The sequence below is a fragment of the Lolium rigidum genome, chromosome 4 (genome assembly GCF_022539505.1).
Source record: "Lolium rigidum isolate FL_2022 chromosome 4, APGP_CSIRO_Lrig_0.1, whole genome shotgun sequence".
In the NCBI taxonomy this organism is placed as follows: Eukaryota; Viridiplantae; Streptophyta; class Magnoliopsida; order Poales; family Poaceae; genus Lolium; species Lolium rigidum.
This window is the reverse complement of record NC_061511.1, coordinates 186,206,332-186,220,431: the sequence shown is the minus strand read 5'-3', so window position 1 is coordinate 186,220,431 and position 14,100 is coordinate 186,206,332. Positions and strand designations below refer to the sequence as shown.

Sequence of the window (14,100 nt, the reverse complement as noted above, 5' to 3'; positions counted from 1 at the left end):
TAATGATGATTTGGTCATCTTCAAAAAATTATCGTAGAACCATTTTGTGGTGTAGGACTACTAGTTATCATTACCTACGGACAAATGTTGCCGGTCGGTTAAAGAAACCATGTCCTGATGGTAAATCGGATGATGGCACTGTCTTTTAATTAATAAATCTCGCGTTTAGATGTACTAATGTGGATATGAGGCACGTCTACACGCGGGCGTGCATGCATGCATGATGCATCTACGTTTTTTTTTTTTAGATATGGGAGCATGGCCCCGGCCTCTGCATGATGCATCTACGTGTCCGCGTTCAATCCATCGAGCACACACGTACACTAGTATAGAAAAAGGAAAAGGATCGGTCAAGCATGTTCAATCTTTGGACTATCATCGCCATAGTCCAAGGTCTTTCCGGACCTCTCCGTAGGCTAGCTTGGTTTGCTTTCGCAGCCTTAGGCTGGACGCTCTGGAACGCACGTAACAAGCTAGCGATTGAGGGGAAGGTGATCGGACATCCTGCTGATGTGCTCTTCACCATGTCTATCCATATGCAGAGCTGGAGGGTGCTGGTCAGACAGCGGGACAGGGACCTTCTGGACGCGGCGCTGGGCGAGCTTAGGCGACTACACGCGAGGACGAGGAGGGAGGCCACCTGACGGCCGATTCTGCGGCTCCCTCACCTGGGTTTTCTTCTGTGGTGTGCCCAAGGGGCGGATGTATGAGCTACTATTCTAGTGTGTGCGTGGGTGCTAGGCACCAGTTGATGTTGCTGGTTGTATCGAACTTATGCTTGCCGTTGTGGCTTTATCTATAAAGCCGGGCCTATGGCCTTATGTTTAAAAACTATCGATCGTCGCCGTGCGTTTTCCACGAGCCAGCGAAACGTGACTTTCACCTATTCGCTCCTGCGCGCGAGACTGCGAGAGAAATAATTCCATCCCCATTCTCGAAAAAAATAATTCCGTCCCCTGGCGGACGCGCTTCTCCAGTTCCAGCGGGCGGGGCAGCGTATATACGCGCGGGTGGACGTAGCGGGCGGCCTCCTCCTGGACAGCACGTCCTCGTTTCATGGGTCAGAACTCAGAACTACTCACCGTTCACCAGTGTGCCATCCCTCATGTGATTTGTATTAAGACACGTATAATGGAGTGATATTAGCTTTTTCTTAGAGATGTCACATTTAATTTTTTGCTTAGTTCGAGTAGAGAGAATGATGAAAGAGAAGGTTCTCTTCCCTTAGCTAAGGGATCATCTCTTAGGATTTTTTTTTCGATAAACGATGCTTTATTACTTTGGAAGCAATTACATCCAGCCTCTGCATAACCAGGATGCACACAGCCGTTTTAAGGTTCTCAAGTCAAAAGATAAACAAAAGAAAGGAAACTAGGCGCAATACATATCGAAGCGATGAATCATATAACGCCTAAGGTGAGAGTGGGGCTGCAATCCGAAGGCTATGCTGCCACCCATGTAGGGAAAAAATATCTCTCGCCGTAGCCTCCAACCGTGTACAGACATCCGTAAATAGATCTCGGTTCTCCACTCGCTGAAGAGGTAACCACGAACGGAGAATACCTGTACATCTGTAGATGACCTGCAACAAAGAACAATTTTTATTATAAAAAATCTTGTTATTTCTACTTAGCTAAAGCGCCCAGATAACTTCTAGCGCCCCCACCCTAAGAAGTAACTTGAACCTTAAACCGATGCCAAAATTTCCTACCAAAATATAAGGGAAGACTATTTCCTACATTGTGTCACATAAGTTTTCCTTTAGCAACAAATTTCCTACCAAAATTTAATTATTAATATTAATTGCTGGAGATGGCTGTAAGAGATAATGCATTGTATAACTTATATCTAATGCCTTCTCTACCTGATGTGACGGGGTAAATTAACAAATTTCTTCTCTACCATTGTACATGTCCTTAGCCTTGTAGGATTCTTACCATCGGTAACCGGTAACCATGTGTACATAATGCTCACCAAGATGTTCAACACCTAACGTAAATGCAGGGGAAATAGTACTTCGCTAAATTGGGACCAACAACAATAATCAAACGTAGTTGCGGGGGCCATGTTACAGGTCGCTGCAGAATCTGTTGTCGAGAACCGGAGGATACAGCGCATGCGCTGTTTACTTGTCCCCATGCATATCGTCTGTGGTCGGCGATGCGAGAGATATGGTACCTTCCTTCTGATATTGATCTACAGGCAAACTCATTGACCTGGTTTAGTGAAATCCTTAATCAGCTACCTGTCCAGATGGTGGATAACACTCTATTAGTGGCTTGGAGAGTATGTCATGCAAGGAACGAAGCTACTCATGACAAACCCTTGCCGTCAGTAGAGGGTTCAAAGAGGTTCTTGTGCAGCTATCTAAAATCATTGAGGGACACACATGAGCTGCCAACAGAGACTATCCTCAGAGACAATCATCAGCCAACCAACGTCATGAAAAAGTACAAATCAAGCCATGGGAGCCTCCAGATCTGAACTGGGTAAAGCTCACTATTGACGGGTCCTTCAAAGTAGAGGATGGTTCGGCTGGGGCTGGAGTGATTTTGCGTGATACGAATGGGAATATTGTGTTCTCAGCCTGCCGTAATCTCTTGCTGTGTGAAAGTGCCTTAGAAGCTGAAGTCCGAGCATGTCTTGAAGGTATAGAGTTGACTCTGCAACATAGTCAGCTCCCCATCATCGTGGAAACGGATTGTCTACAGCTGGTGTCACTGATCTCTCCCAGCCCTGATTGGTCCACCCTCATGCACTTAGTGTCAGAAATTAAGAGACTTGTCCGTTAGTCTAGACTATGCAAAATTGTACAAGTGGATCGCCATGCAGGTTAGGGTTAGTACACTGTCTTGCAAATTTTGCAAGGACATAGCTTCGTACTTTTGTATGGCTTGGTTCTAGCCCTGATATCATGTTACATGAGCTAGAACTCGAGCGTGTTGTAGCCCTACCTTATTAATAAAATCCTCTTTTACCCGAAAAAAAACAATAATCAAACGTACGAGCATCTGGTTCGCTTGCTTGCAGTGGTAGCAGGGGGCAGGGGCTAACCTCAGTTTTGACTAAGCAAATGGGGCGTACTCTGAAATATCTACTCCGTACATGCTACGTCCTCCGTTCTAAAACAAGTGCCACGATTTCATCTAAAATGAGGAAAAGCCTGTTAGACACTTGTTTTACCAGGTGAACTTTGATTGATACGATGAAATCAAGAATCTTGGACCTACTTCATTGAGGGAGCGAGTGAGGATGCTCAAAATAGTACATGAATTCGATGGATGGTAGGCTTCATATTGAGCATAGAAACATAATCGTATACTGTTAAGATTATGGCTGTTTGGACCTATTTTTGCTCATTGGCACCGATTTGATTTGGGATGGCGAATGCAAAATATTTTTCTCCCAGGAGACTACCGAGTGAACTTTTATTGATACAATCATATCAACTGCCAGGGAGCTACTTCATTGAGTGGAGGGAGGATGCGCAAAATAGTAAATGAATGCCATGTGCTGTTTATCGCAACAACAAATCCCACGAGGGAGTATTCATCACACGTTTGTTGCGGCACATGGTATACGGTCCATGTAATATTGTTCCTATTTAAACGTGAGAAGATAGATGGACTAGGGTATAATTCACAAAGAAACCACCATGTGAACCATGTCGTGGAAGGGATGATAGAGATTATCCATTCCCAGGTCCATATTTAGAATACACCGCATATTTGACGAACAAAAGTTTTCCAGTAAAGCTCACAAGTATCTTAGGATTTAGAAGCATCGGAATTTATGATCCTGTCACATTCCAGATCATCTCATCTTCAAAATATTCCCATGGAGCTGGATGAGTAAATCAAACTACTTTCTAGGATTTCCTACCGGCCACATAGTTGTGATCTTGGTATCATTGCTCGGTTAAAGAAACTCCGTGGCATTGACCAGGGCGACCGGCGCCTCTTGTTTGCACAGGAAGTTACTGTGCCATTGCAAGAACAAATGCGTCGATTCCTTTAAAAAAAACTGAACACGTCGATTCCTTAGTATAGTACAGATTGTTTTCGATAAAGAAAAGGAATTTGGCATCCCCTGTCAGCAGCAGTGACTATCCTTGGCTTAATGGTGGGCCCACAAAAGACCGACCACGTCTCACTGCTGCATCCTTGTTCGGTGACTGAATAGCCGGATCTTCACCTTTCACTTCGTCTCGAAGTGCCCAAAGCATCCAACTTTCTAACCCCCGTCTTGATGCAAATCTGTCCTCATCAAGAGCATCTCCAGCCGCGTCCCCCCCAAACAGTCCCCCAAAGGGATTTAGAACGCGCCAGATAAAAATAGTACAAAATTCGATGGATGGTAGGCTTCATATTTCATATTGGGCATAGAAACATAATCATATACTGTTAAGATTATGGCTGTTTAGACCCATTTTTGCTCATTAGCGCCAATTTGATTTGGGATGGCGAATGCAAAGGCCTTCTCAAAATATTTTTCTCCCAAGAGACTACTCAATGAAATTTTATTGATACAATCATAATATACCAACTGCCAGGGAGCTACTTAATTGAGTGGAGGGAGAATGCACAAAATAGTAAATGAATGCCATGTGCTGATTATCGCAACAACAAATCCCATGAGAGTATTCATCACACGCTTACGCTTGTCGCGCCACATGGTATAACGGTCCATGTAATATTGCTCCTATATAAACGTGAGAAGATAGATGGACTAGGATATAACTCACAAAGAAACCACCATGTGAACCGCGTCGTGGAGGGACGATAGAGATTAGCTATTGCTAGATCCATATTTAGAATATACGACATATTTGCCGAACACAAGTTTTGCACTAAAGCTCACAAGTATCTTAGGACTTGGAAGCATCGGAATTTATGATCCTGTCAAATTCCATTTCATCTCATCTTCAAAATATTCCCATAGGGCTGGATGAGTAAATTAAACTAGTACTTGTTAGGATCTCCTACCGGCCAGATAGCTGTGATCTTTGTATCATTGCTCGGTTAAAGAAACTCCGTGGCGTTGATCAGGGCGACCGGCGCCTCTTGCTTGCACAGTGAGCAACTTTGCGTTTACCCTGATCCACCTGGTTCGAGGAAGTTACTGTGCCATGCAAGAACAAACACGTCGATTTCTCTTTTTTTTTAACTGAACACGTCGATTCCTTAGTATACAGATTGTTTTCGATAAAGAAAAAGGAATTTGGCATCCCTAAACATTGTATCAGCATTCAGCAGTGACTGTCCTTGGCTTACTGGTGGGCCCACAAAAGACCAACCACGTCTCACTGCTGCATCCTTGTTCGTTGAATGAATGGCGGATCGTCACCTTTCACTTCGTCTCCAAGTGCCCAAAGCATCCAACTTTCTAGCCCCCGTCTTGATGCAAATCTGTCCCCATCAAGCCGACGTCGTAGGGCTCCCCCATTTTTCCTTCATGTGTTGCCTCCTCATTCATTCATCCTGCTCGGCTGCTTGGCTGCTTCCAATTGCGAGCGTGAGAAAAAATAAAACAAGACGGAGAGAGAGATGACGACCCCGCAGTGCTGCGCGAACCCGCCGGCGCTGAACACCGCCGGCGGGGAGGGTAAGGTCGTCGACAGCTTCGGCGGCCTCACGGCTTACGTCGCCGGCACCACCGAGTCCAAGGCTGCCGTCGTCCTCATCTCCGACATCTTCGGTAACTGATTTCGATTTTGCCTCCCAAAACTTTTTCTTGCTCCTCATAATATCCATGTTCCTAAGCTAGGAGACAGCGGCGACTAATAAGTAACACCCCTTTTCGCCCTCTCCTTGCAGGGTTTGAAGCGCCGAATCTCAGGTATGCAATCATTTTTTCGATATCTGATTGATATATTGAATATTCTGGTTTAGCGAAAAAATCGTACATCGATATGACTTTAGAGGACTAGAGCGTATTGTGGTTTTGCTGTTTCAGCCTTTATTACGAGCATTCACCGCTAGTCGAATATTGATGCTGTGGCCTGTGACAGCGAAACACACTCATACTTGTTCCCTGCTGATCTTATCAAGGCGTTTTTTGTTAGTATTAAAGGTTCAGTATTTCAGCTAGTTTGTTGTCTGTCAGTCACTCAATCTCATACAATAATACTGACAAAAGATACAAAGTAACAATACTTTGACCATCACTTCCTATGAAATATGTCGTTTTTAATAAAAACTAAGAAACAATTATTAAAGAATTTTTTGTTGTCTAAAAGAATGTAAACTTCGTGATAAATCTAATAACATAAAAATGAAGTGTTGTAGATGTTTAGATGAGTATTACTTTTTCTACATTTCTTTACCTCAAAGGGAGTAGCTACAGACGGTCTGATAATCGACTCTCAGAATAACTCATGGTAATAGAATATGTGATTAATTTCTCCTATATTTTTGAGGATTATTGTGTAGTGATTTTAGCATGTTTACTGGACTAATATTTATGTTAGCCTATGCCCACTATAAAATAAACTTGAATTTATATTGAGCACTGAGTGTGAGCTACAAATGGGATCTGTCTTTACTTTCCTAACTCATGAAGGAAGATAGCAGACAGAGTTGCTTCGTCAGGATACTTTGCTGTGGTGCCAGATTTCTTTCATGGGGACCCATACGCACCTGAAAATGCTGATAGACCAATACAAGTGTGGAGAAATGAGCATCCCCAGGTTTGCTGCCTCTTAATTCCTTGTATCCTTATTCTTCTTTGCTAAATATTTCCAAAGTTTCTGTCCAATGGCATTGCTGACTGAAGTACCAAGTGGCAAGAGCGTCAGAACTCAGAAGAGCTTATCACCATACATTGTGTTGCTTGTTCATCTTCCATTTATTTTCTTGTTTTCTTAAACAAATAAACTATGTTCCATTACTTGTTCAAAAATAATAATAAACTATGTTCCATTACACAGGCACAAGCATTTGAAGAAGCAAAACCAGTTATTGCTGCTCTGAAAGAGCAAGGAGTGACGAGTGTTGGGGCTGCAGGTTATTGCTGGGGTGGTAAGAACTATTTTTACCTTATTTTACTTCCGAACTAAAGATTTTGCATGCTTACCCTGTTAAGCATGGTTTTGTTTCTCCCAATATATTAGCCAAGGGGGTTGTGGACTTAGCAAAAGCTCGTGATCTACATGCAGCTGTATTGTTGCACCCTTCTCGTATTACTGTTGATGATATCAAAGGTAAGATATCTCTTTCTTGAGGTTTTTACAGGCGTCAAGACATTGTTCCTATTTTGAAGGATTTGAATTCTTGCTCTACCTCACATGTTATCTAATATCAGAGGTGAAATGTCCAATCGCTATACTTGGTGCCGAAGTTGACCCTGTTTCCCCACCAGAATTGATCAAGCAGTTTGAGCAGGTTCTTTCTTCTAACTCTGGGGTAAGTTCTCATCTCGTGGTCTAATTTTTTTTATAGAAAAGGTCTAGATTTTCTGATATAAGTATATAATTAATGCTAAACTTCGTTTCATATTTGAAACTACCCTAGTCCCAAACCATGTATTGTCTGAAATACAAACTATTTTTTGGCATCAGACATTCTTCCACATTAGGCAGTCCTCAAATCACATCACCGACATTCTTATGTTGGATGGTGTATCAATATTTTTTTATTAAAGTGCAGCCTTAACTTAGTCCAAGAAATTACTTCTTAGGATTTGGGCCTCACTCGTTACTCTGGGTACACTAGGAATGCCATTCTATGCAGATGTTAAGATTTTGGATCATTGGACCTCGTTTTGACGGTCCCAGGTCTGACTAATTTAGGCAAAATAGCCATGGGACAGATGGGTTGCAGTTTGTATATCTTCTGATGGAGTTCACATCCTGTGATTATGTTTTGGGGCTATACAGATCAATCACCTTGTCAAGATCTTCCCTGGAGTTGCGCATGGATGGGCTGTGAGGCACAACAAGGACGATGCGGCTGCTGTCAAGAGGGCGGAGGAGGCCCTGGTGGACATGACCGACTGGTTTAACAAGTACCTGAAGTGAATTTGACATAGCTTCTATGTTTTTTCTTATGCTCTTGGAGCCGTTCGTCGGCCGTTGGTCATCATGCAATTAAGCTGGGTTTATGTGTTGTAGTATTATATAGAGCCTGCATCATTGTTGTGGCAGTCTTTCCTGATTCACCTATGGCAGTGTGTAAGTTTGCATGTGTGCTTGTGCTTGTGCTTGTGTAGTTATTTACTGTATTTGTAAGCTGAGTGCGAGCACAAATAATCTAAAACCCGCATAACTAAGATGAGAAGTGTACAATTTCAGCGACATTTTGCCCCAGCTTTCAGTACATTATTACCTATATTAAAGCTGAACCCATATGCTAAAACCATGTTTTTTTGATTTTTTTTACATTGTTTCCATGAAATTTTTGTCCAATCAACTATTGCCACGCCTGTTCCCTTCACTGTAGACGACCGATGGTTCCTGGAGTACATCGTACGATTTTCTTGCGCGGCCAGAGCGGTGGTAGGACTCACCACGAACAAACGAGAAGCTCTAGGATCTAGGCGCGCATAGGTCGGTACTCGGTACTCAGGCTCTCTCCCGACTCTTCTCCACTCCCCCACGATCGAGCTTCCCAATCCATTCCGTCCCTACCCAATTTTCACCTCCACCGCCTCCCCTTGAAGCTCCTCCAGCGTCTCCGACGGATTCGCCAGTCCGGCTGTCCGCTGCGACGGCAGGGATGACCGAGGGGTCCTGCGCCTGCGTCTACGAGGGGTTTGCCGCTCCCGCCGCCACGGCCACGGGCCGATGCGTCGCCAAACCGTCGCACCTCACCTCCTCCATGCCAATCGCCCTGCACCTGCTGCATGACCTCCCCATGGCTGCCGGCCTCTCCCCAGCCCGAGCCGCTTGTGGATCCACCGGTCTCGCCCCCATCTTAGCCCATGGCTGCGTGACCGCGGCCGCGGCCGCGGAACGACATCGCGGCGGTCACGAGTCTTCAAAGGGGAACGACGCGATGTTGTGCCATGCCGGCAAGCAGCAACCTCAAGGACTTGCCAGTTCACCGGAATCGTGGTTCCAGCCGCGACATAGGCTGGGGGGCGGTGGAGGAGACCGAAGCGGCCGGTGAGTTCTCTTGAAGTCCGCTCGCGCCTCACCGTGATTTTGCCCAGCGTGCTTCGGCGTGTACCACCAACCGGCGGTGCGGCGCACGGACCCGTTGCTGGTGAGGCATGTCCGGCAAGCACGACTGCACGGAGGTTGGCTTGCAGGCGGAGCGGGCCGGCAAGGTTGGTTCAACACGCGATGGCGATGCAGGGCCGCCTGCATCTCTTTCCGGCAGGTACTGGTTCTGAGTTCCCCACTTTTTTTTTTTGCCCCGCCATTCTTATATTCGCTAGGGTGGTTGTGGAACTTTCTTTCTGTCTCAGCCATGGTAATCAACAGGAGCATTCAGCGCATCATGACTCTGATGAAGTCCAAACATATTATGTGCTCAGATTTGTGATTTTGGTGCCTAATAAGTGTTTGTTGTTATGTCTACAAGAACCTAATCAGTTATTTTCAGATTTCTTATTTAGTCTATGTGGGCTCGAGTAATGTATTCAGCTGCCCAACATGTGGTGTATCTGGTATTGATTCAATTTCGCCGGGTGGTGCGCTGAATGCTCCTGCTAATTCTACCGCAGGCCTTTCTTTTATTGTGCCGGCTGGTGGTAATGGTTTGTCTGGTTTATGCTTTTGTTCTTAACATTCATGTTTTTTAAGGCTTTCTGGTGATGTGTTGTTGTCTTTCTCGGAATACAGGTATTGGGAAATGCGGCAAAACTTATATGAGCTGGATTTCAATGTTGTTGCCGTGAGGTGCATCCCATAATTCAGTCGCTTGACTTACAACTCCTGCCTATAATATCAGTGTTGAGTTGTCTCAACTTAGTACCCTTTTCCTCTATATAAACTACTTGCATTACAAGAGACAATTTTATTACCCTTTCTATTGGTTGCCAAACAGCTATATGTATTCATTTCCTTTTAGCATGAACATAGAAGATCCCTTTCGTATTGCTTTTGTGCCTTTTTCCAATGTATACAAGATAAGGAGGGCATGGTTTTTCAAATATCATTGCGGAGCAGCTCTACAAGTTTGTTCACTGTCACGTACTTTATTTCTAGGTTTTTATTGCCTGCTACTCTTCTTTGTTTCTTCTCATTTGTTTGCCTTCTGCAGGTGTAACTTCGCCATTACATGAAGAATTGGTGGGTTGTCTCCGCTCCTGAGACACAGCACTTTCGAGCGAGAAGAAGCTCATATGTTCCCATCACTTGCTGAAAATCCAACATAAAACTATTTGTTCTTCACTGGCACAGTGACACTCATGCCATGCTATTATTTTGGCTGTCACACGTTTCTTTGGTGTGTTTAAAATTTAAATGTTGATGCCAGAATAATTACCAATGCTGCGATATCTGGCTGAGGGACTGTCAAAGAAATTTCTTTAGTTGTGGTCACCAGATTGGAAGAAGAAGCAGAGTAGTTCTCAGCGGTGTCTTGGTCTATATACTGAATCTTGTGCTGCAACACTAAACCTGAAGCAGAAACAGAATAGTTTTTGACGGTTTCTTGGCAGATACACTATTCTTAGAAACCTGGGGCATTGAGTTGAGGTGAAGAGGGGAATAGGAATGGGAAATGTATATTCTTAGATACACTACATAGGATTGCTGCCACCAAGATAATAAATTCTAGCATGTATATAGCTTATCAGAGAAAGGTTTATCATCTTAACTAAGGAGGATAGTAATGTCATGTGAAGCAATAAACTAATGTTCTTTGCTGATTATGTTTGTTTTTACTTTCTCTAGGTCCCTACATGGATTCTTCGGATGAGGACTACTGATGTTTGGTCGTCACTGGACCATGGTGATGATTTTTATCTGCTTGGTCTCATATGGACAATGGGTTTTGGTCACGTTTGTCTGGACATAATTCTTGGACTCCTTTGTCGCCTATTTGTTTTTCGGGTTTCGATCTTATTGTTCGCCTTCTTCTGAACATCAGCTGGTTCGTCTACTCCTGTCCATGTTAGTTCTACTTATGGACATGCTTATGAGGAGCATCTTCGTCTACGCCTGCGGCTGCTTCTGCCCAGTTTTGTTACTATGAAAGTTACTCATGCTTTATCGAGATGTGATCTGTATCATATGGTTCCATGTAAACTTAACATGCGTATTCTCAAATAATCAGTTTTTCCAATTGCAGTTAGCATAATTTTCTATCCTGCAGTTTACTTTGCAGTATGAATACTTTAACTATTCTAATTTAAAGTACAGTCTAACAATGATAAGCAATTTTAGTTGAGAAATGCACTGCAATTTTATATACACATTGTTCTCTTGCAGTGGGAGAGTCAGATGTATTTTATTATTTCACTTCTTTTACTTCTGTTAATGTTTTCTGAGAAATGCACTGCAATTTTATATACACATTGTTCTCTTTGATTCTATGTCACGACTTTGTTTTCCAAACATGTATCTATGTGTGATCTCAAGTCACAAGGACAGCAGTATGTTTTAACTAACACTGATTACAAAATATGTATTAGATCGAACAATTATAATAGATCAATTTGTATCAATGAAACCCAGATTCTCATTCACGGGCGCGGCGTGCGCCGCACCGAATCTTCCTAGTTGTATCTTTACTCTAGTAAAGATCTCAACTGATGGCGGTGCTCCGCCCACATTCTCTGAACTCTCAAGTCTCGACCACCATTATATCCAAATAATCTGTTTTGAAAAGAAAATAAACCCAGCAAGCCTTTTGTTTTCTTATTTTCCAATAGGGTTAACTCCTTTACATTAGTTGCACAATGAAAATACAAAGCCTCCTACCACATGAAGACAACGAGGGTCGACTGAGCGGCGGCGATTACCCTCCTCTCTCCCCACCCCCCACCCCCACCCCGGCCGGCGATAGAGAGAAACCCGATTCCCGCTTGCCTCCGGCTACCCCACCTCTCCTTCCTCCTCCCGCCGCCGCTAGAGGGCGCGGCCAGGCAAAGCTTAAAGCTTGGCCCTTGCCGGCGGTGGCCGGGCACTTCGCCTCCTCTAGTTTTCTTTTTCGTTTGTTTTCCCTATTAAGCACACCACCTTTGTAAGAATTTCCATAGGAAGATATTAATTTCCAAATCAACTTATTATTAGGAGATTGGGCTGACCTATGAAAGTCCTCTCCCGCACCCTCGCAACCCTAACCCATCTCCACGCCGGGCAAAGCCCGTGGGGCATGGCGGCGGCGGCGGATTTTCCTCCTGCTGCGCTGGGTGGCGGTGGTCAGGACCCTCCTCGATGTTGCGGCACGCCGGTGGTGAGTGGCGGCGATTGGCAGCGGCCAGGTCCTTGATCTGCGTTGCTGCATCTCCCCGCCTCCCGTCGGTGCGAGGTGGTGCTCCTGGGCTTCTCTCGCGGCACGAGGTCGCCCGGGGCACTAGCCCTGGGTTGGATGGCAGAGGCGGCCCTCTTCTTCGCCGGAGATGGTCGGCCTGAGGATGGTGGTGGTGGGTCTTTCGATCTGTCACCAAGTCTTGGCGACGAGGTGGGGAGGCGTGGAAGCCGGCAATGGTTGAGGAAGGCATGAGAATCCGTGTTGTCGCCGGTGGAAGGCGGGCCGGCCGCAAGGCGTCGCCCATTCGCTTGGTGTTGCCGCTTTGCCACGACCGGTCCGGGATGGTCGGCGGCGTCGGGGCCCGACCTGTATAATGGTGGTGGTCCTCAGGTTTCTCTCATACGAAGATGAAGACCCGCCGGAGGCCTGTCCGTCTTGATCTGGCTAGAGTGATGAGTTCCGGAAGGCTCGGCCGGCGAATGGAATAGTGCATCTTTTGCCTGGAGTTTGCTGAATTGGGTGGTATTCGGTCGTGCGCACCCATACTTTTATTCCGACCGTTTGGTTTTGGAGGGAGTGGCGCGAAGCTCTGTTTTGTGTTGACATCAAGTGACTTTTTGGTCCATGGCGAAGTCAGAAGAAGGGAATATCATGAAGGCCAGATTGGAGGAGTAGCTAAGGGAGGTTCAAGTCTCCGCGATGTTGAGGGACTTTCTTGGTGTTCCGGGCTCCGCAGATGAGTGGTATGAAAGTGGGGGCGACAACACGAGTGAAGTTCAGAGTCCTACCTTTCAGGATGAAAACCCAAGGTCTGGTCTTAACTGGTTGTGTCTGGCAATGATCTTGTTGGAGACATTGTTTTGAGAGCGGGGACCATCTTCAGGGTGAAAACCTAAAATCTTTGATCGGGCGATGACGACGCTGGTGCACCGTTCCCTTCTTGGAGACGTCGCTTTTGAAGAGTCTGTATTTCAGGTGTTGTCTTGGTGGAGATGTATTAGGCCTGGAATAGTGTAGCGGGATTTTTGTTTCTTAGTTTTCTTTTTCTCTTTTTTGGCCGTGTCCAACCGTACTGCCATTAGGGTGTTGCGTTGTTGCAGAGGCTGGATGTAATTAATTTTTTATATTAATATATTCCTTTAAAAAAAACTTATTATTAGCACCAGCAAGATTCTTCTTCAACACTTACAAAAGGATTTGGTGGAGAAGCTAGAGAGAAATTTGAGGCTGTCATCTGCTCAAAAGCGAAATCCTGAGATTGAGTGAAAGCAAACAACACGTGATAACTAGTGGACAAAGGCAACATTAGTTCAACCTGAGATCTTTCCAAGATCTCACCAAGTCTCTTTTCTTCAAGACCAACGTCCTCCGACAAAACAAATTTCCTTCACTTTCGGTAGAATCCTTTTTTGTTACCCTTTTCAGTTCTGAGTACTTATCGCGAGTTTAATAAATCTAGACACGTTTTAGCCTAGATTTTATCTAAATCAATGCCAGGTACTTTAGGATCGGAGTTAGTAGCTGTAATAGAAATGTTCTACTGTAGATAAAATAAAATAATCTGTCGCGCACGCCTACGGCAGCCAGGCCTCTGGTGTCAATATCCAACTATCCAAGAAAGCAGAGCATCAAACGAAATCGAACTCTGTGTCAGCAGTCAGCAGTGAGGTCATAGGTCACCCACTGCGGGGCCTCGATCACCAAAAGCAAAGGCCCAGAAAATGTCTGGAGCCTTCTC

General features: G+C 44.9%; 1 protein-coding gene across 1 annotated transcript; it reads left to right on the top strand.

Moving 5' to 3' along the window:
• Positions 1–5,443: 5,443 nt before the first annotated feature.
• Positions 5,444–8,295, top strand: LOC124706619 (endo-1,3;1,4-beta-D-glucanase-like). Its single transcript, XM_047238297.1, has 7 exons — positions 5,444–5,697; positions 5,817–5,838; positions 6,562–6,688; positions 6,929–7,019; positions 7,112–7,201; positions 7,303–7,403; positions 7,877–8,295. The coding sequence occupies exons 1-7, from the start codon at positions 5,547–5,549 to the stop codon at positions 8,015–8,017; spliced, it is 723 nt and encodes a 240-aa protein (XP_047094253.1). The 5' UTR covers positions 5,444–5,546; the 3' UTR covers positions 8,018–8,295.
• Positions 8,296–14,100: the final 5,805 nt, after the last annotated feature.